Raw genomic sequence first — 22,199 nt, 5'->3', positions numbered from 1 at the left:
CCTCGTTAACTCGAGATTTATGTATTGTAGGATTCGTTTCTAATAGTGATGCTCCTAATAAGATTTTTCATTCTCAAAAAATTAAACTCGAAATTTTTAATTAAGTGTGAAGAAAACTTAAAAATATCATATGTTATAATTTTGTTTTGATGGTTGACAATATAAAAAAAAGAAGATAGTGGACATCCCAATTTATTCATTAAATTCAACTCAAATGGATAATTGGAGACGTTAGTCGAGCGACTTGGAAAATGATAACACTCTCCAAAGCTCTTACTGAGGTCCCTTCTTTATTGCTAGTCTGTGTATATTATGTTTTGTTTGGGCTTGTTTGCTGTATTATTGCAGGTGTCTGGAGTAATATATTAGCATTCCTCAACAACAAATACATAGACAAGAGCACAAAAACAACTTCCAAACACCCTGCAACCGCTAAGCTTCAGCAGGGCAGCAGGTGCAGGGTGAGGAGTAACATGTGGACCTGTCCAATGGCCCCCAATCTTTGCAGGATGGTAGAATATAATATTTTGACAAGTCCCAAAAAGTTTCAGCCCAAACGAATAATCGGAGGCGTTAGGCGAGCGACATGGAAACATTCAGCTGCCTTAAGCATAAAGAGAGGGTCTTTAGTAATTTGGATCCTCCAACTTGGGAAACAAGCCTTCACATTTTGCAGGACTAAAGGAGAGGATATATATACTACCTTCATAAAGTTTCAGCTCAAACGGAGAATTGGAAACGTTAGTCGAGCGACTTGGAAAATGATAACAGTCTCCAAGGCTCTTAATGAGGTCCTTTCTCTATTGCTAGTCTGTGTATATTATGTCTTGTTTGGGTTTGTTTGCTGTATTACTGCAGGTGTTTGGAGTGATATAGCAGCACTCTTCAACAACAAATACATAGAGAAGAGCACAAATACATCCTCCAAACCCCCTGCAGCCTCTAAGCCTCAGCAGGGCAGCAGGTGCAGGGTGAGGGGTATCATGTGGGCCTGTCCAAAGGCTCCCAAAATTTGCAGGATTGTAGCTTATGTTTTTTTGACAAGGCCCAAGAAATTTCAGCCGAAACGGACAATTAGAAACGTTAGGCGAGCGAGCTTGAAACAATCAGCTGTCTTAAAGTTAAAAAGGAAGAATTTTGCTAAATTGAAGCTCCATCTTGGGAAACAAGCCTTCAAACTTTGCATGGATAAAGGAGAGAATATATATGCAAACTTCAGAAAGTTCCAGCTCAAACGGATAAGAGGAGACATTAGTCGAGCGACATGGAAAATGCTAACAGGCTCCAAAACTCTCTTTGAGATCCTTTCTCTTCTATTAACCTGTACAGGTCCTTGCTTGTCTTTGGTTATTTGCTGTGTAATTGCAGGTTGTTGGAGATATACACCAGCATGCTCTAACAACAAATACATGGAGGACAACACTGCTACAGGACTCTCCATGACTGAAACAAAAGGAGTGTGCAGAAATGGAGCCCCCTATTGTTTTTGGTACTTGTTTGGTTGTATGTATTCCTTTGTTTGTTTTTGTTTAGGTGCAATAACTAATGGGGAGCCACACACAAGCAACTTGAACCAGATCACAAGAGAGGATCCTCTGTTCTGTGAAGCATGCTCCAACACAAAATTGGAGCTGCACACAAACCTTCAGCAGTTTCTCCACTCCATCCATGAACTCTCTAAAAGCTCAACACTTGCAGCAGCCCATTGTGCAACCCCTGTCCTGCTGGCTCCTGGTTGTTGTGTAGCTGCAGGTACATCAACAACTGGAGAGCTATTCAATCAGAAATTGGAGAGCTATTCCAAGAAGTCTAACCACCTCAAAACAAAGACCAACAAGCAGCCTAGGGAACCTGCAGCCATCACTAAGAGTCCTACACAAGGACTGTGCAGAGCAGCAACTTCCTTCTGGATTTTGTGGTTGTTTGGTTGTTTGTATTTGGCTGTTAGTTTTTGCTTAGGGACATCAAAAACTGGGGAGCTATTCCATCAGAAATTGGAGTTGATCACCAGGAATTCACAGACACAATCCCATAACATCCAATCCAGTATTTGGCCTTGTTCTTCTCCATCTTTTTGGACATGGCCTTTGTCCACTTATGCAGGCCCTCTTTGGAACTGCTATGAGGGATGCAATGTCCTGGGGCTTCTATGGAGCAACACACTCAGCTGGTCAACCACACTCTCTATTATCAACACACCCCAGCAACAACTCCACCAACCTGCAGCAGACAAGGAACAAATACAACCTAATAGTACTACTATTGGTTACAGCAGCATGCAGATTTCTTGGGTTGTGTGGTTTGTTGGTTTTGATTGTCTGTGCAGGTACTCCAAGAATTTGAACCTGATCACAACAAAGGACATCCATTCTTGTGTAACTGACACCAACAAGCAACCTAATCACAAAGGAAGCAACAAGAAGATGCACACTTGTTTGAGATCTTTTCTATTAACCTCAGCTCCTTTCTTGCTGGTTCTTGTTTGTTGTGTAGATGCAGATGTCAGGATGGACTCATCAACATGTCTTCCCAACACCTACATAGAACACATCACAGCTACAACCACCAAAACAAATACCAAAACAATTACTAAGAGGCCTCCACAAGGACTATGCAGAAATGCAACTTCCTTCTGGTTTTTGTGTTTGTTTGGCTGTTTGTCTTTGGCTGATTGTTTTTTCTTAGGGACATCCACACTCTCTAACATCAACACACCACAGCAAACACTCTACCAACTGGCAGCACACAAGGAACATGGGTACAGCAGCCTGCAGATCCCCTTGGTTGTGAGGTGCAGTCGTTTTGATTTATGCAGGTACCCCAGCTGCAGCTTCCTCCTTGAAGCTGCATTGAGCCCCAAGAGCAGTCACCCCAGCAACAACTCCATCCACCTGCAGCAGACAAGAAACATATACAAGTTTGTTTGTTTTGTTTTTCTGTACAGGTACTCCAAGAAGTCTAACCACCTCATAACAAAGACCAACAAGCAGCCTAGGGAGACTGCAGCCATCAGAACCTGCAGATTGGCAGCCTTGGGTTTGTTGTTTTTGTTGTTGTTTGTCTGTGCAGGTGCAGATCCTCATAATTGTAAACAACTGGATACTAAAGCATGGATCACCTCTCCATACATATCAGATGCATTCCATCAACAGCTGCAACAGCTACACCAACTTGAAGCAGACAAGGAACAAATACAAGCTAATGGTTGTTGGAGATACAGGCAACAGTGGAACCCAGAAGGAACTCCAACACCCTCAGAGACAACATCCAAGAACCAACAACAATATCATGAGTAGCTGTAGAATGATACACCTCCATCAACTCCATATACATACTGTGGAAACACAACACCAAACAACTACTCAGCCACACACCAAACAACTACTCAACCACAGAGCTGAAGCTGAAAGTGCAGAATTGAAAGATGAAGTTCAACAGCATCAGCAACAACAGAGGCCAAAACCAACACACCCACGTACAGCAACCTCCAGACTTGGTTGCTTGTGCATGTTTCTGGTTTTGTCTGTCTGTGCAGGTGCACAGCTACACTTTCTTCCACAACAAATCAAAGGCTGTTGGCTACTATAGTTCCATATATTTCCTATCCTTTCAGCCTCCTTAGCTGGTAATCATGATACTGATACAAAGGCATATTTCACCTGGATTTTCTTGGTACGACAAGACTAAAAAGAGCAAAGATGAAAAGAATTTCCCATCCCATGCGAGATAGAAGTTTCGTATACTTGTTCTTCTTCAATGTAGCTATGTCTGGTACGTAGCATAGTTGGAATAGGACTAGTGTAGGTTACTTTTCTTTTTTCTCATGGAAGGGGAGAGTCTCCCTCATTTATGCTTTCATAGTTGAATTGTACCGGGAGGAGTCCTCTCACAGGTTTACTGCTTTCTAGTTATAGTTAGTCTCTTTTTGTATCGGGGATGAGTTAGCCGACCTTAATAGGTTAGCCGACTTATGAACCACCATAAGATCGGAGGTAAGGTTTATGTCCCCCTCCTTGTATTTTTATTTTGATTATTTATGTTAAGGCTTGGGGGTGTTGCTTAACCCCTGACTGTGCACGAGAGGTGGGAGCCTCGTGTAGGGTCTGTTCCCATAAAAAAAATATATATATATATATATATATATATATATTAAACAAGTGTATGTCGTCAATAAATTTAGTTATTCTTATATATTTAGGAATTTTGGGATCATAGCACCGTCCAATATGTCAATTCATTAACATTGGAAGTAGTAAAATAGTAGGCATATATTCCCATTATCAATAAAGATTGAGATCAACGAATATAGATCTCGAATTTAAACTTTTAAAAATAAAAATATAATCATTAAAAGTGTTATTTCAAAATAAATTCTATAATATAGAAATTCAAATTTACTTTACTTGAATCACACCACGAATACCAGCCCCCCCCCCCCCCCCCCTCAAAAAAAAAAAAAAAAAAGGAAGTATAGATCCCAATTTGGAAGATTTTTTCTATATGAATATTGCAATAATATTCGGGTGATTACCATTTGAAAGTGTCAACTTATAAAAAAAAATATATTTTTTTAAAAAAAGGATAATATCACTTCTGAGCTCTTTTAATTATTAATAAATTTTAATTTTAATCCTTGTGATATATTGTTTAGTATATTTTACTTTTAATTAATTAAAATATTTATTTTTAATCCTTTTATATAGAAAATAAGTTATATTTGGCTATTTAAAAATTATGTTACTATCAAACAAGGAGTGACGATATAAATTTGACATAACACATGAGTAATCAAGTGATGGAACGATTAATAATGATGATAAATTTGTGAATATTTTCAAACAAATAGATCAAAATGCACAACTCAATTAATTGAAGATTTAGTTTGCTTAGCACGATATTATAGAGACGAAAATTAGAATTTATCAATTATTTGTGGACCAAAATGTTGTTTATCCTAAACTTGAAAAGGCCAAAATTGAGTATTCAGATATGTAAATTAACCTTTAATTAATTTTAAGAACTAACACCAAGAGTCACGTTGTCTTTTCATTTTAATACCATTAATTTAAGGCTATCATATTAAATATATTTGATATTGAAATGTACCTAACTTAGGTCCCTTGGTCCCCCAATATAGTGGTTCCTTTTACTAAAATTTTGTGAAATGGTCTAGTTGATTAATTAGTTGTAGTAGTAGTATTAATTACCAAAAAAATTAAACTTATAGCTTATTTGATCAGATTTTTTAAAAAAAATTATTTTGAAAAATATTTTTATCGAAAGTGTTTTTCAGAAAAATACATATTTGATGAGAAGTTGTTTGTATTTGACTAATTAATTTGATGACCAAATTTTTAACAAAAAATAATTCAAAATATATTTTTCTAAAGTGTTTTTCAAAAAAATATTTTCAGGAAAAAATCTATTCTTTTAGCTTATGAAAAAATAATTTGTGCTATTATCCCAAAACACTTTCTCCTAAAAACTTGAGCAAACGCTTCACTTTTTTTAAAATAAGCACTTTTTCAAAAAGAAAAAAATTATTTAATCTCTTAAAAACTTGGCCAAATAAAATAATAATTATGATTAAGGACGAAAGATTTAATTGATATTTTTTTGGGAGGAATAAAAAATAAGATTTTGGGATAACTTCAAAAAAAGTTCTAAACACATAAAATGAGGAAAGTGAAATTCATAAAGAGAGATGAAAAACAAATTTATTGAAGAATATAAGAACCTTCTAGAAGGAGTAAGCATGTAATATGACTTTTTCCTTCTTTTTTTTCCCACACTTACATGAAATATAATTTTCAATTTTCTCCTTATTAGTATAATTGTTTACCAGTCGTGTATTCTCTTATTTTTTTATTATGCACTATTATATATTATTTTATTTACTATGTATTTTGTTAATTTGTTACCATATATTTGTTTTTACAATCCCATTTTCAAAACAATTCTTTTGAGCCGAATCTACTAAAAATAATTTTTTTATTTTACAAAATATAAATAAAATTTATGTATATTCTATAATCCATGGAATAGGGTTTCCACTAAATTATGGGTATCTAAAGTATTGCAAACTTTAATAATATCCCCTTTATTTGGTAAAAGATATTGTTGACTAGTATGTCTTTTGCTCCTATTTCTCTTTTTGAATTTAGATTTTTTTTCATACCTTTATTAATTAAATAGTGATAACCAGTTTGAATTAGAAAAAATAAATGAAAAAGGTCATTAAGATCTCATCTGTTTTCATTAATATTAGACGTTTAAATGTGAATGCATATTTGAAGGATTAGTATGTTATTTCAAAATCTGAACATTAAATAATTAAGACTATTTATATGTACATAATAAAAATACAATTCAAATAAAAATTAATTAATTATTAAAAATAATAATAAAATAAAATTATTATGTGATAAAAAATGAAACACTTATGCTTGTTAGTAATGGTGGAGATAGTTTATTTTTAATGGTGGTGGCAATGGTAATGATTGTTATTAGTGGCTAGTAATAATGGTGATGATAGTTATGAGGATGAAGGTGGTTGGTGTTGTGGTGAATGTCATAATGATGGCGATTGATAGTGGTGTTGGTGGGTGTAATGGTGAAGTTGGTTGATGTTAGTAGCTGGTAGTGTTGATGGTGGTGACTGAAAAGTATGTGCTGATTGATAATGTATTTGTGGTAGTTGACAGCGGGCTAGTTATGATGATGGAGGTGGTTGTAGTAGACATTTTGATCACGGTGGTGGTAGTAGCTGATAATAATGGTGGAGGTGGCGCCGACGATGGTGGTGGTGACCGAAGAATGTATTGTGATAGTTGACAATGGTGCTAGTTTTGATGGTGGAGTATATTGATTGTACAAAATTGATTATAGTAATGGCAGTAATGATAAAGGTGGCGACGGTTACAGAGACGTGAATAGTGGTGGCAATGTATATAATTATAATGATGAATGAGATAAGTGTAGTAGCAACTGACAGTTGTGCTTACAACAGTGACGATTGTGATGACAGAGGTGGTTGGTGGTAGATGATGATAATGTTGGTTGACAGTGGTGGTGGTGGTTGTGATAACATAGGTAATTAGTGATGGTAGCTGGTGATTTTAGATAGAGTGATGGTATTATTTACCCAAGAATACCTCTTAGTGATATTAATGTTTTGTTCTAGATCTTTATGATTATGACTTATTTAGACCAATTAAGTGATATAAATCTTAGTGAAAACAAATGCACTGAATGCTCTAATGTCTGAAAAAATTCAAACCTCCATTAAGTACAAACAAATGAGAAGTCGGACTTTTTTAACGTTTAAAATAAGGGTGTGTTCGCAAACACATGTGCATTTTAACATATTTTCTTTACTAAGTAATTAGTGAAGAAGACAAGTATTATTCCATTTGTTTTAATTTGACACGTAATTTAAGAAAATAAAAGTATTTTTGAAAATTTTATGAGTTTAACTAAAGATACGTAGAAAATATCAAAATATTTTTCAATCTGATAACTTTAAATATGTCATGTGGAAAGTTAGAATTAAAAAATTATATATATATTTTTTTGAAATAGGCAAAAAAAAAATAAGACAAACAAAATTTAAAATGGAGGGAGTATGAAAAAGTAAGTTAGAAGGGCTAAATAACACAAAAATACGAATTCATTATCTCAAAAATTAGGGGCGTGCAAAATCTGGTTTAACCCATAAATCGAACTGAAAAAAATTACTATTGATTTGTCAGTATTAAGTTAACAAAATGATTTTGTATTTATTTTTATTGGGTGATCGATTTGATTCTCGATTTTATGATTGTGGATGGTGTAAAACGGTAACCTAATAAGATTATATTAAAATTATTATTTTACTTCTAATTTATATAACAATGACTTTAACATTTTACCAACCCTGTTTACGTATTATTTTCAGCGGTAGGCAATACAAACTAGTCTCTTTATTGCTTCACCTTCTCTCTTATCGACACAAACTAGTATTACCTTCTCTATTATCAATTTTAGATTTGATTGTCAACAAACACATACAATTAATTAATGTTGTTTCCACAATTTATTGCACGAGTCTTTACAAAGAATTCAAACAATTCTATCTTAAAAAAAGTGATCAATATAAAAATTTGTGTTGCACTTTTATCCTTGCTACTATTTATATAGTATGAACATTGTGTATATATAATTATACGAATCTTTTCTTACATGTTAAATCAAAAATCGAATTGTTGATAACTAAAAATCGATAATAAATATCTTATTAATTTGATTATAAATTTAGTGTATTCATAAACCAAATCAATAATACATAAAATCGAACTAAATCGATCGATATGCATCCCTATCATAAACCACCCTCCTCATAACTTAGATGTGTAATTGACAATTTCAACATAATTTAAAGGAGTGCCTGCCTTGCCAAAATAACCAATAAATAAATAAAAGGGAAAAAACTCAAATATGCTATCAAACTTTGAGAAAAGGCTCATTTATGCCATCCGTTAAAAGTTTGGCTGATTTATGCCATTTTCGTTTGAGAAAAGGCTCATCCATGCCATTATTTGTTAATTGAAATGGCACAGATGAGCCAAACTTTTAACGGATGACATAGATGAACTTTTTCCATTTTAAATAATAATTTAGTTAATGACGTGGCCGAATCATAATTGACAATGTGTACAAAATAGTTTTACAAAATGAAAAATATTTTTAGTTTACAAATAATGACATGAATGAGCCTTTTCTTAAATAGAAATGACATAATGAGTCAAACTTTTAACGGATGATATAGATGCGTCTTTTCTCAAAGTTCGATGACATATTTGAATTTTTTTCCTAAATAAAATATCCACACAATTATTAATAAAAAATCAAAATAAATATTTACACACGGTTTATAATAATTGTTAGGTTTTATTTCCTTTTCTTTATTTTGTTTTTAACCTTTTCTTGCCCACAAAGCGAAGATTGGCATCATCATCACCATCATATATATTTATTTCATATATAAATAGACTTGATGCCCTGCCGAAACTTCCCATTTTGCAGACAGGGCGAAAAATATATACATATCACACACAGAGAGAAAAAAACAATTCAAATCGAAAAAAATAATAATCAGTTTTCTAGGGTTTGGTAGAGTTAAGCTCTGGATTCTCCTTTTCTCTCTTCCGTGGCTTCCCTAGGTTATGCCGTTTCACCCACAGGTAATTTTTTTTGGATTTTTTCGTGTGTAATTTTGTTAATTTTTTGTGTTTTTGTAAGAGTTTATGGTCGGATCTGAATGTATTCAATGTATTTATTTGCTCTGGATCTATGTGTTGAGTTTGAATTATGAGAGTGAGGCGGCGTTAATTGAAATTTATTGTTTTTATTAAGTGTTTTAAATTTGATGTGTTGTCTGATTTTTTTTTCCTGGAGTGTTATGTGTTTATGTGAAATTTGGGCGAAGATTTTCTTGATTGAGTTTTGTTATGTGTTTGTGTGAGGTTTCTTCAGTTATGGAGACGATTTATAGAAGAAGAATGATTTAGCCGATTCAATTAAGCAATTCCTATTACTTTGCATTGAGGTTTTGTTTTTCTCGCTGCAATTGGTTTAAGTTGCGTTTTGCCTGGAGTTTTTAATCTGTAATGGTAATTCAGAGATTAGAGAATTTCTAGTTTTAGTCAAATTGTTGAGTATTGGATGAGATGAGCTTATATAGAGCTGAATAAATGTCGAGGATTCGTGCAACTAGTTTGGATTTAGGCCTAGTTGATTGGTTAATTGATTTGGTGAGGTATGGTGAAACTTGTGGATTTTTTCGATGAATTAGTCTTATGTGTGCGGTTTAGTTTTGGCCTTTTGAGGGTAAAAATTAAGTTGTTAAAAGTTGTTGAGGCGTAGAAAATTGATTGCTCTTTTAGGTAGGTCTTCAAAGCACTTGCTCCGGTGTTTAAGATTGTGGTGATGTAATTGTTTAATGGATGTTAATGGCTGTGAGGTGCACCTTACTGCAGAGTTTTACGTGTATGTGCTTTGAATGACTATTTCATAAAGGATCTTATGTGCATAGGTGTCATAGTGATTTTTGTGTCGATCTGTTTGCTTATTAGATAGTCACTGCTGTGAGATGCACCATAATGGAGGCTTTTACATGTGTGAGCTTGTAATGCAATTTAATAATATTATTATGTATGCATGTTTGCTTTGAATTTCTTAGCCTTATCGGACCTTTTTTTATGCTTTTATTGAGCTGAGGGTCTTTCAGAAACAGTCATCCTACCTTGGTAGGAGTAAGGTCTGCGTACACTTTACCCTCCCTAGACCCCACGTTGTGGGATTTCACTGGGTTGTTGTTGTTGTATTATGTATGCATGTTGCGAGTGTTCGTAGGTAATATTCAGCTTTGTGATGCACTAAAGGATGTGATTTTCATGAGATCTACAATTGTCTATTCATATTTTAAATACATGTTACTGCCTTGTGTATTTTTTATAAATATCTCAAATATGATCATGAAGAGAATAGGTCTCTATGCCTGCTATTCCTGTTTAATGTGCATTTTGTTCAGGAAATTTGATGAGGTCCCTATTGAGTGCTGGCGAGTTCTTTACCTTTTTTTAGGTAGTTAAATGATGCTCCACCATCATCTTTCTGAAGTTCTTTCCCCTTGGTTATGCTTTTCCAGGATTTGGTAGAGTTCAATTCCAGGGTATTAATATTACTTAGGACATGGAGCAATTGTACCTCTGCTCAGATCGCTTCGAGTGCCGAGCCTTTTCATTTCAGGAAGTCCTTGATTGGCGGTTCCTCATCCGTGGAGATTTCCTTCTTGTTTCTTTTGTCAATTGCACTTAGTGAACAGCCTCTATTGAATTATCAGTACAGGAGGCCAAATGCGAATTCTGTATGAGCTAGGTGTTGGATGTTTTGTTCAATTCCACAAATAAGCTGCACTCCTTGTTATGATGTCAGTTGTTACTGTACTGTTAACTACCTCGGCAAGTCTACTGTTGCTAGTTCATCACCAATACAACACCCAATCTGGGTCCTTTGAGACCTACCTCTGAGGTATTGATATGGTTTTTTGTTTTGCTTATACAGTCGTTTATGTTTGTAATAGCATCACCCTAATTCTTGCTGTCTTTTTTGCTCAAATGCAGGGTGAGCTAAATTCAGCAGATGTTTCCTTGCATCGTTGAGTGTTAGATTGCGTTTGTACACACTTTTGTCGTAGTTTCTCTAGGAATCTTCATCAGGATTCTGTTAACTGGATATTGGTATCAGATTAGTGCATATTTGAAGCAAGGAGCTAGTGACTTTTGAGAAACACTTTCAACTAGATCTTGAGTTGATAATTCATCCTGTTGAATTGGGCTTGTTTCGGGTCTCAGTTAGTCGTGAAGTGGGATAAAAAATGCTCTTCAGCATCTATATTTCCTTGCTTTCTCTGCCTTGTTATGATAGTGGTTTTGTTGATGCGGTATATTTGATGAATAAGGCTGTGAAGCCCATCCATCTTATCACTACTGGTTTTGCCTTCGTCTGTGTTTCAGCAGAAAACTAGGGGTTGATTTTGCTGAATCAGCCAGGCTACTAGTTCCTATTTAGTAATTCTCTTTTCCAGTCGACTAGTGAAGAGGAACAACTCCACATTGTTTTTATTGTCAATACATCTCCAATAAACAGGTGTCCTTTGTGCTACTGAAATATTAGCAAAAATGGAAAGGTGTGATGGGTTCACGTTTTCCTTACATTAGCATTATTTGTTCTCAGTATATGCTCAAATTGTTCCAATTATGGCACAGGTACAAGATAATTAAGGAAGTTGGTAATGGTACATTTGGGAGTGTGTGGCGAGCTTTGAATAAACAGACTGGTGAAGTGGTAGGTTTAATTGTCTTAGCAAACAAGAAATAAATAAGATATTTGCTGCATTTGAAAGTTCTTCTAAAACTATTATTTATGTACTACAGGTTGCAATTAAGAAAATGAAGAAGAAGTATTATTCATGGGAAGAATGCATCAACTTGAGAGAAGTCAAGGTAAAATGATATTCTGTCTTAATATGGATACCCTTACGTTTTCCTCTTCAGTATTTCAACTGATGGTTAATTCTTTTGCAGTCATTGAGGAAAATGAGCCATCCAAATATCATTAAGCTCAAGGAAGTGATTAGGGAGAATGACATATTATACTTTGTGTTCGAATACATGGTACATGGCGGTTCTTGACAATCTACATTTTCTATGTATTAGTTATATTTACTTATCTATTTCTATGTGGACTATTCTCAGGAGTGCAACTTATATCACCTCATGAAGGATAGGCCTAAGCTTTTCTTAGAATCAGAAGTGAGAAATTGGTGCTTCCAAATATTTCAAGGTCTTGCATACATGCATCAACGCGGATATTTCCATCGCGACCTTAAGCCAGGTTGATTTCATATGTCTTAGTTTGATCTCAGCTTCTATGAGAATCTTGTCATTCATGAAATTGAAGAGTTAAAGTAAACTGGATAGTGGATATCATTGCTACTTTACCAATTTTGATGGTAAAGACTAAAGCTGGAACACTAATATTTCCAAAGCTGTGCTTTCCCCCTTTTGCATTTCCCCTGCAGGGTTGAATTTCAAACTCTTTTTTTCTTATTTCGAATCTGACTTCAAGTCCATGACTTGCATATTATGGCACATTTCATCAGACTGCCTTTTTTCTTCTTTTTTTTAAATGTTTTTCTAGATTCTGATCTGGCAAGTATTTACATGTACTTCTGATTGCTGTACAGAGAATTTGTTGGTTTCAAAAGATACAATAAAAATTGCTGATTTCGGTCTTGCTCGGGAGATCAATTCTCAGCCCCCATATACGGAATATGTCTCAACACGCTGGTCAGTGCATCCCTGTGCTGTTTTATCTTGTTGGAGTGTTTTACTGGTGGTGATATTCTCTTCCCTTTTTTAAATGGCTGTCATGTGGAACTGCAGGTATCGTGCCCCTGAAGTTCTTCTACAATCACCAATATATGGTCCCGCTGTCGGTGAGTTTGGAACTATAAATATCTAGTTAAAAATCTTTTGCTCTTTCCCCTTGTTGGGCAATCTATTACTTTCCTTCTGTTTATATTGATTGCCTCTCTTAAATCCAGATATGTGGGCAATGGGTGCAATAATGGCTGAATTATTAACTCTTCGTCCTCTATTCCCCGGTTCAAGGTGTGCATTCATCTTTCTGATTTTTTTCCCTTTGTTAATGCATTTTCTCTTATAATTTTTGGACTACAGGTGAATTTCAGTTTAGGTTATGCACTGGTACTTTTATATAAGGTTGTTTGGCAGAGTTGGGATGATTAGGGGTTGTAATGTTACTTTCCTGTTCCAGTGCTGTGTTGCTGTTAACTTCTATAGATGCTCACTTTCATAATGGGTTGTTGGGGTTTGGATAATCTTTATTTTTCCATATGTTTTCCTTTTGCTGATAATTGTGTCTCATTTTCGGTGCAGTGAAGCAGATGAGATTTACAAAATATGCAATGTTATAGGTACTCCATCAAAGAGTGAATGGGCTCATGGGCACGAACTTGCTGGTGCTATCAACTACCAGTTTCCACAGGTCCAATGTGTTATCCTTGACGCATTCTCTCCCCATCATGCAGTTTTGATTTTTTAATCCTAGGAGTTTTCCTTTTTCCTTTTTCCACATATGTGGACTAGCAGGTTCTATGGTAGAAATTACAATGTCTATTGGTGATACCTTTGGATTTGGTTAAATTTGTTTGACACCTTCCTTTATGGTTTTGATGTGGCAGATCCCTGGTGTAAACCTGTCTATATTACTCCCATCTGCCAGTGAGGATGCAATTAATCTAATCACTGTAAGAACTTGGTGACGCAATTGCATTTATCTTCTGAATTTGTTTTATACTTCTTTGCTGAAAGAAGTAAAACCCTTCTTTTTTATGTACATTCCTCTTCATGATGTTTTGCTATATGGAAAGTGAAGAGAAGAATGGAGCTCATGTTACTTGGCATTTCATTTTTTCTTGTTTCCTGCAGTCGCTTTGTTCGTGGGATCCCTGCAAGAGGCCAACAGCGGTTGAAGTTCTTCAGCACCGTTTCTTTCAGGTGGCCCACTTGTTTCATGTATTCTCAATATCAATTTTCCTCCTTGTTTAAATTTAATTGAACTGATATCGCTTATGATATTGCAGAGTTGCTTTTATGTACCTCCATCATTACGCTCTAAGACTGCTGTTGCTAGGACGCCTCCATCTGGTTTGTTTTTATACTTATTGAATCTTTCCTTGGAAGTAATTGGATTTTATGTTTATGAAGTACTTATCAAATCTTTGGTGGTTGCAGCTGGAATGAAGGGCTCCTCAGAGCAAAAAACCAACAGGTGGTCTTCCAGTACTTTAACCAACCCAAAGCCTAGTAGCAACTTCTCTCCTGTCAAGTCGCAATTTAGCCCAGGTAATATAGATATTATAAGAGCTATTATTCTTCCTGAAGATCTTTTTAAAAACACCATCTTCTGTTTCGATTCTAGACATGAAAACACCATTGTTCCATCTTAGTTTGTACGAATGGTTTATTTTCTTTGTTCTAATGCATATACGTTATTTTTCTCTATTTAATCTCTGTGCAACAGGCGTGCAAAGGAAGTTGCAAATGAATTATCAGGTACATTTGGGAAACTTTTAATTATAGGAGTGTATATCAGTGACATAGGTATGTATCATTGTCATACTTCATCTAATTATTGCCCAAATTGTTGTCATCCAGGATGCAACTAGGAATGATAGACCCCTGAAAGGGTCTTCTATTAAACAACAACCAGCAAAATATCGTCCTCCGGCAAGGAATGTCCCTGGTGAGTTTCAACTCTTGAGCTTTTTAATGTTCAGCTAGTAGTGCGACTTTTTTTTTTGCCCTTTATGTGGATGGACGTACTTTCGTGTTACTTGTTGTATTGGTTCCTAATTGACCCGTCTTCTGTGGCAGTGGTTGGTTCTGCGGTGAAAACTCGTGCCTCTGATGCTGCTGAGAAGCTTGCCAACATGACCATTGGCTCTAGTAGAGCATCGATAAAGCAGCCATTTCCTCAACCCATGAAGGCTGGAGGGTTGCATGGGCAGCATGACTTGTTCTTGGGACGATCTCAAGATATTCTGCCCGGACGAAGCTATTCAAGGAAAGTTGCTGGATAAATAAATGTCGTATCTGGAGTGTGTTGGCTAGTTATGTTTTTCTAGTAATATTGTTGTGTGCCTGTTTGGTGAGTAACGGTTGTGTATGTTGCCAGTCTGTTTCCTTTCGGTTACACAGTACTCGTTAAGTAAATGTTGTGATTGTGTTTGAAATAGCTGACTAGTATTTGCTATAAATAAATGGTGTGATGGTGTTTGGAATAGTTTGTCTTAAAAAAAGCTAGCGTTGTGTTGGTCTGTTTAATCGTTTATCTTATGACAGCTGAGTTTCCTGAGATTGTCTTTTCCAATGTGCGCGTTGGCATCTGGCGGAGACAATATATGTGCTGTGATTTGATTTAATAAGCGGCATATGCACTGTTTCCTGTGTTATGTTATGTTTGCTGATGTACAGTTTCTTGTTTAGAAAAAATACCTTCTATTGAAGGCCAAATTCCCAGCCAGGTAAATCTTTGCGAGAATAGTGTGTTTGACATCAATGAATTACTTAGAGCATGGTACTACTAAAGGTAAGCATGCATGGGTGTGATGTCTGGTGGATGAAATTCATGGGAGAGGAGTATTCCAATTTCTCCACAATCAACAAACGATGACATACTCAATTTGGGTCCAGGGAATAGTATGTATGCAAATTTTATCCTTATCTTGTGGAGAAGGTAAAGAGGTTTTTGACATACCCAATTTCACAAAGAAGACCATAAATTACTGTTTTGTGATGTAAAAATGCTAAAAAAAAAAGTGGCGTGGATCATGTAGAGGCTATGAGAATAGTTCACTACGTTATTACTGATGATCCTAAAAACATTTGTCCCAAATATAGTCGGTTAGTCATATCTCCAAAGATTTCTGAGAAAATCTTGAATATCTATTTGGTGATCTCGTGATTCGATAGTTTCATTTTCCGCTGATGCAAGCCGATTGGGATCCCAATGCTAAAAAAATGGCTTGGGTCATGTAGTGGCTATGAAAATTGTTTACAAGGTCATTTTATTACAAATGGTCCTAAAATTTTTGGGCCAAATATAGACTGTAAGTTATATCTCCAAAAATTTATGTACTATCACAAAAAATTGAGAAAATTTTAAAAGCATGTTTCGTGATCTTTAAATGCTAGAAAAGGTGGCGTCTATCCTTTAGATGTCAAGGGTATGGTTTCCTAGGTCATTAGGGATGATTATAAAAATTTTTGGACCAAACATAGCCGGTCAGTCATATCCCAAAAAATGCATGGACCAACACGCACGAAAAAAAATGAAAAAAGATTGAATTTCTATTTTGTGATCTCTAAATGCGTGTCATGATTCTTTTAAAGGCAATGAGCATGGTTCGCAAGTTCATTAGGGATGTTTAATATTGAGCCAAACATGGATGGTGAGTCATATCTTTAAAAATTCATGAACTAACAAACACGAATAGTTAAGAAAATTTTAAATTCTTGTTTTGTTATCCTTAAATGTTAAAAAAGTGGTTTAACTATAGAATGATTTTTTAAAATTATTAGGGATGGTCCTAAAAAAATTTGGGCCAATGGAAACTGACAAGGGAACTCAATTAGAAGAATTTAATAACCAAATATAGCCGGTAAGTCATATTTCTAAAAATTTATAGTTTAACACACGAAAAAATTGAGAAAATTTTGAATACTTGTTTCGTGACTTCTAAATGCTAAAACAAGTGGCGTGAATTATGTGTAGAGCCTATGGGAATGGTATACTAGGTTATTACGGATGGTCCTAAAAATATTTAGGTAAAAAATAGCCGGTACGTCAGATCTCAAAAAACTCATAGTAGTATACATACAAAAAATTAAGAAAATTTTGAATTTTCATTTTGTGACTCCTAAATGCTAAAAAAAGTGGCGTGGATTATATAGAAGCTATGAAAATGATTTAGGTTACATACCAAAAATTCATGTACCAACACATACGAAAAACTATGAAAATCCTGATTTTTTTTGTGACTAATAAATGCTAAAAATGTGGCATGGATCTTCGAGAGGCTATGAATATGTTTCACTAGGTCATTACAAATGGTTCTAAAAATATTGGGGCCAAACACAACCGATCAGTCATATACCAATAATTCAATGACTAACACACACTAAAAATTAAGAAAATCCAGAATTGTTGTTCTGACACCTAAATACTAAAAAAATGATGTGGATCAAATAAAGACTATGAGAATGGTTTTAAGGTAATTACAAATGATCCTAAAAAAATTTGGGTGAAAAATAAGCGGTCAGTCATATCTCTAAAAATTCATGGACTATCACACACAAAAACTAATAAAATCCTGAATTACTATTTCATGATCCCTAAATATTAAAAAAACTAGCGTGGATCATGTAAAGATTATGAGAATGATTAACTAGATCATTTTGGATAGTCCTAAAATTTTTGGGTCAAACGTAGCCGGTCAGTCAAATCACAAAAATTCATTGACCAACACATAAACAAACTGAGAAAATCTTGAATTTCTGTCTCGTGATTCTTAAATTCTAAAAAAGTAGCGTGGATCATATAGTGACTATGAAAATGATTTACTAGGTTATTACAGATGGTCCTAAAAAATTTGGACCAAACATAGACGGTTAGTCATATCATCAAATATTCATGTGTCAACATAGAGAATTTTTTTTAAAAAAGTTAAATTCTTATTTCGTGACCCTCTAAATGCTAAAAAAAAATAGCATAGAATGCTAGAGGCTATAAGAATGGTTCACTATGTCATACGGATGATCCTAAAAAATTTTGCGCCAAATATTGTCGATCAGTTATATTCCTAAAAATTCATGAAATAATACAAACAAAAAACTAAGAAAATTCCGAATCTTTATTTTGTGACCACTAAATGCTAAAAAAAAAGACTTATACCATTTAGAGGCTATGAGAATGATTTACTAAGTTATTACTGATGATCCTAAAAATATTTGGCCAAATATAGCCGGTCAGTCATATCTCCAAAAATTCATGGACGTTATACACTAAAAACTAAAAATATCCTAAAGATTTTTTTCATGATTCCTAAATGTTAAAAGAAGTGATGTGGGTCAGGTAGAGGATATGAGAATAATTTACAAGGTCATAATGGGTGGTCACATAAATTTTGGCCAAACATAGTTAGTTAGTCATATCTCCAAATATTCATTTACTAACACACACAAATACGTATTATTTCTCCGGGTAATTATGGAGGGTCCTGTAAAGGTTTTAAAAAAAATGTCCAAAAATCATTTCACCAAAAAAATCATTTACTAATACACACGAAAAACAGAAAAAATCACATAATTCTTGTTGAGTTGCCTCTAAATACTAAAAAATAATGTGGATCATGGTGAGGCTATACGTACTGTTCCCCCATGTCATTATGGAGGATCCTGTAAAGATTTTGAAAAAAGTGCCCGAAAATCAAATCACCAATAAATTCATTGACTAATACACAAAAAACTAAGAAAATTGCCTAATTTCTGTTGGGTAGCCTCTAAACGCTAAAAAAATGATGTGGATCATGATGAGACTATACGTAGTATTCCCCCAGGTCATTATAGAGGGTCTTGCAAATGTTTTGATAAAAAAAAGACCGAAAACCATATTACCAAAAAATTCATTGACTAGCACACATGAGAAATGAAAAATATCGCCTAATTCTTATTGGGTGGCCCTAACTGTTAAAAAAATAGCGTGGATCATAGTGAGGTTATACGTACTGTTCTCCTAGGTCATTACGGAAACTCCTGTAAAGTTTTACAAAAATTGCACAAAAATCATATTACTGAAAATTTCATTGACTAACAAACACAAAGAATTGAGAAAATTGCCTAATTCCTTTTGAGTGACTCCTAAAATCTAAAAAATAGTATGGATCATGGTGAGACTATACATAATATTTTTCCAGGTTATTATAGAGGGTCTTGTAAAATTTTTGGATAAAAGTGTATGAAAATCATATCACCAAAAAATTTATTGACTAACACACACGTAAAACTAAAAAAATCTCTTCATTCCTGTTGAGTGACCCCTAAATACTAAAAACATAGCGTGAATCATGGTGAGAATATACGTACTATTCCCTCCGATCATTATAGACGGTTCTGTAAAGATTTTAAAATAAAGTGTATGAAAACCATACCACCAAAAACTCCATTGATTAACACATATAAAGAACATAAAAAATTGCCTAATTCAGTTGAATAGACCCTACATGCGAGAAAATGGTGTGGATCATGGTGGGACTATATGTACTGTTCCCCCAAGTTATTATGAAAGGTCCTATAAATTTATTGGAAAAAAAGTGTACGAAAATCATATCACCTAAAAAATTATTGACTAACACACACGAAGAATAGAGAAAATTGGCTTATTCCTATTGAGTGAACCCTAATTACTAGAAAAGAGCATGGATCATATTAAGGCCATATGTACTGTTCCTAGGGTCTTTACGAAAGGTCCTGTGATTAGAAAAAAGTTTCCGAAATTCATATCACCAAAAAAATTATTGACTAAAATAAATGAGAAATTAAGGAAATTGTCTAATTCTTGTTGAGTGACCCCTAATATCTAAAACAATAGCGTGGATCATGGTGATACTATATGTACTGTTCCCCTAGATCATTACGTAGGGTCATGTAAAGATTTGAAAAGAAGCGCACGAAACTATATTATCAAAAAATTTATTAACTAACACACACGAAGAAGTGAGAAAATCGCCTAATTCTTGTTGATTTGACTCTAAATGCTAAAAAAAATGGCGTGGATCATGGTGAGACTATACATACTGTTTTCCTAGGTCATTACGGAGGTTCCAATAAAGATTTTGAAAAAAGTGTCCGAAAACCATATCACTAAAAAATTTATTGAATAACATACGAAAAACTAAGAAAATTACCTAGTTCCTGTTAAGTGACCCCTAATGCTAATAAAAATAGTATGGATCATGGTGAAGATATACTTATTGTTCTCCTAAGTTATTACGAAGGGTCCTGTAAAAAGTTTGAAAAAAGTGCCAAAAAATCATATAACCAAAAAATTCATTGACAAAAACACATGAAAAATCTTCAAATTCCTGATGAGTGGCCCTAAATGCTAAAAACATGGCATGGACCATGATAAGGCTATAATTTATGTTACCCAATGAAGGATCATATAAATGTTTTGAAAAAAAAAGTGCCAGAGAACTATATCACCAAAAAACCATTGACTAACACATTCTAAAAAAATTGGAAAAATCACCTAATTTATGTTGATTAGCCCTAAATACTACAAAAATAGCATGGATCATGATGAGTCTATACGTACTGTTCCCCCAGTCATTACATAGGATCCTATAAAGATTTGGGAAAAAGTGTCCGAAAATCATATCACCAAAAATTTCTTTGACTAACACACATTAAAATTGAGAAAATCGCTCAATTCCTGTTGATTAGTCTTTAAATGTTAAAAAAAGGCGAGGATCGTGTTGAGGCTATACATACTGTTCTCCCAAGGTCATTACAGAGGATAATCATATCACCAAAAACGCTTGATTATCATATCATCAAAAAACTCTTTGACTAACACACATGAAAAATTTTAAAAAAAACTCGCCTAATTCTTGTTGTGTGTCCCCTAAATGCTAAAATATTTGAGTGAATCATGGTGAGCCTATACTTACTGTTCTCCCAGGTCATTACAGAGGGTCCCGTAAAGGTTTTGAAAAAAAGTACCCGAAAATCATACCAAGAAAATATTCATTCACCAACACACTTGAAAAACTTAGAAAATAGCTTAATTCTTGTTGAGGGTCACCATAATGCTAAAAAATGGACAAGACAATGATTAGTCTATATGTACTGGCAGGTCATTCGGAAAATAAGAAAATCACCTAATTTCTTGAGTAACCCTTAAATGCTATAAATGTGTCATGGATCGTGCCGAGGCTATACGTACTGCACTCTTGGATAATTAGAAAGAGTCCCATAAAGAATCAGAAAAATTATTTGAAAGTCATACCACCAAAATATTTATGGGTTCACACACAAAAAATAAAAAAATTACCTAATTCGGCTTGATGCCCCCTAAATGCTACAAATATGCCATGGATTGTGCCGAGGTTACACGTACTGTTCCTCTAGTACTTACAGAGGGTTCTGTAAATATTTTGAATTTTTTTTGATCGAAAGTCATACCACCAAATCATTAATAGGTTAACACACATTAAAAATGAAAATATCGCCTAATTCTGTTTGAGTGGTCCGTAAATGCTATAAATATATCGTGAATCATGCCGATTCTACATGTACTGCTCCTCCGAGTAGTTACAGAGGACCAATAAAGGCTTCAGAAAAAAATTGACTGGAAGTCATATCACCAAAATATTCATGTACTAAAATACATGAAAAAAGAGAAATTTGCGTACTTTCACTTCGAAAAAAAAGAAGATTTTTTGGTCCCTAAATCTATAAAAATGCCGTGGATCATGTCGAGGCAACACGTACTGCTCCCCCGAATAATTACAAAGGGTTTCGTAAAGGTTTTGGAAAAAATTGTCTAAAATTCATTCCACAAAAATATTCATTGGTCAACAGACATGAAAAATGAGAAAATCGCCTAATTCTGTTTAAGTGGTCCCTAAATGCTACAAATTTAACGTGGATCATGGCGAGACTACACATACTAGTCCCTCCAGGTACTTACAGACGGTCCCGTAAAGGTTTCAAAAAAAATTTGACCGAAAGCCATGCCACTAAAATATTTATTGGCTAACACACACGAAAAAAGAGAAAATCACCTACTTCCTCTTGAGTGGACTGTAAATGCTATAAATATTCCGTAGACCATGTCAAGGGTACACGTACTACTACCTCGGATACTTATAGATGATTCCATAAATATTTCAAAAAAAATTTGACCGGAAACCATACCATCAAAATATTAATGGGACAACATATACGAAAAATAAAAAAATTGTGTAATTTCGCTTGAGTAGCCCCAAAATGATACAAATTTATCGTGAA

The 22,199-nt window shown here is 34.4% G+C and overlaps 2 protein-coding genes across 2 annotated transcripts; both read left to right on the top strand.

Annotated features, from left to right (window-relative positions):
• Window positions 1-761: 761 nt before the first annotated feature.
• Window positions 762-3,376, top strand: LOC129889876 (uncharacterized). Its single transcript, XM_055965338.1, has 4 exons — window positions 762-978; window positions 1,369-1,482; window positions 1,534-3,036; window positions 3,136-3,376. The coding sequence occupies exons 1-4, from the start codon at window positions 762-764 to the stop codon at window positions 3,294-3,296; spliced, it is 1,995 nt and encodes a 664-aa protein (XP_055821313.1). The 3' UTR covers window positions 3,297-3,376.
• Window positions 3,377-9,040: 5,664 nt separating this feature from the next.
• LOC129888808 (cyclin-dependent kinase F-4) lies at window positions 9,041-15,409 on the top strand. The gene is made up of 18 exons (XM_055963831.1): window positions 9,041-9,221; window positions 10,688-11,070; window positions 11,163-11,728; window positions 11,808-11,886; window positions 11,976-12,044; window positions 12,126-12,215; window positions 12,297-12,435; window positions 12,788-12,890; window positions 12,987-13,039; window positions 13,148-13,214; window positions 13,503-13,611; window positions 13,808-13,873; window positions 14,055-14,123; window positions 14,210-14,273; window positions 14,361-14,471; window positions 14,650-14,681; window positions 14,784-14,871; window positions 15,003-15,409. The coding sequence occupies exons 3-18, from the start codon at window positions 11,721-11,723 to the stop codon at window positions 15,206-15,208; spliced, it is 1,353 nt and encodes a 450-aa protein (XP_055819806.1). The 5' UTR covers window positions 9,041-9,221; window positions 10,688-11,070; window positions 11,163-11,720; the 3' UTR covers window positions 15,209-15,409.
• The last annotated feature ends 6,790 nt before the right edge of the window (window positions 15,410-22,199 follow it).

This window comes from Solanum dulcamara, chromosome 5 (assembly GCF_947179165.1).
Source record: "Solanum dulcamara chromosome 5, daSolDulc1.2, whole genome shotgun sequence".
Classification (NCBI taxonomy): domain Eukaryota; kingdom Viridiplantae; phylum Streptophyta; class Magnoliopsida; order Solanales; family Solanaceae; genus Solanum; species Solanum dulcamara.
The sequence above is the reverse complement of the archived record's forward strand: the minus strand, read 5'-3'. Positions and strand labels throughout refer to the sequence as shown.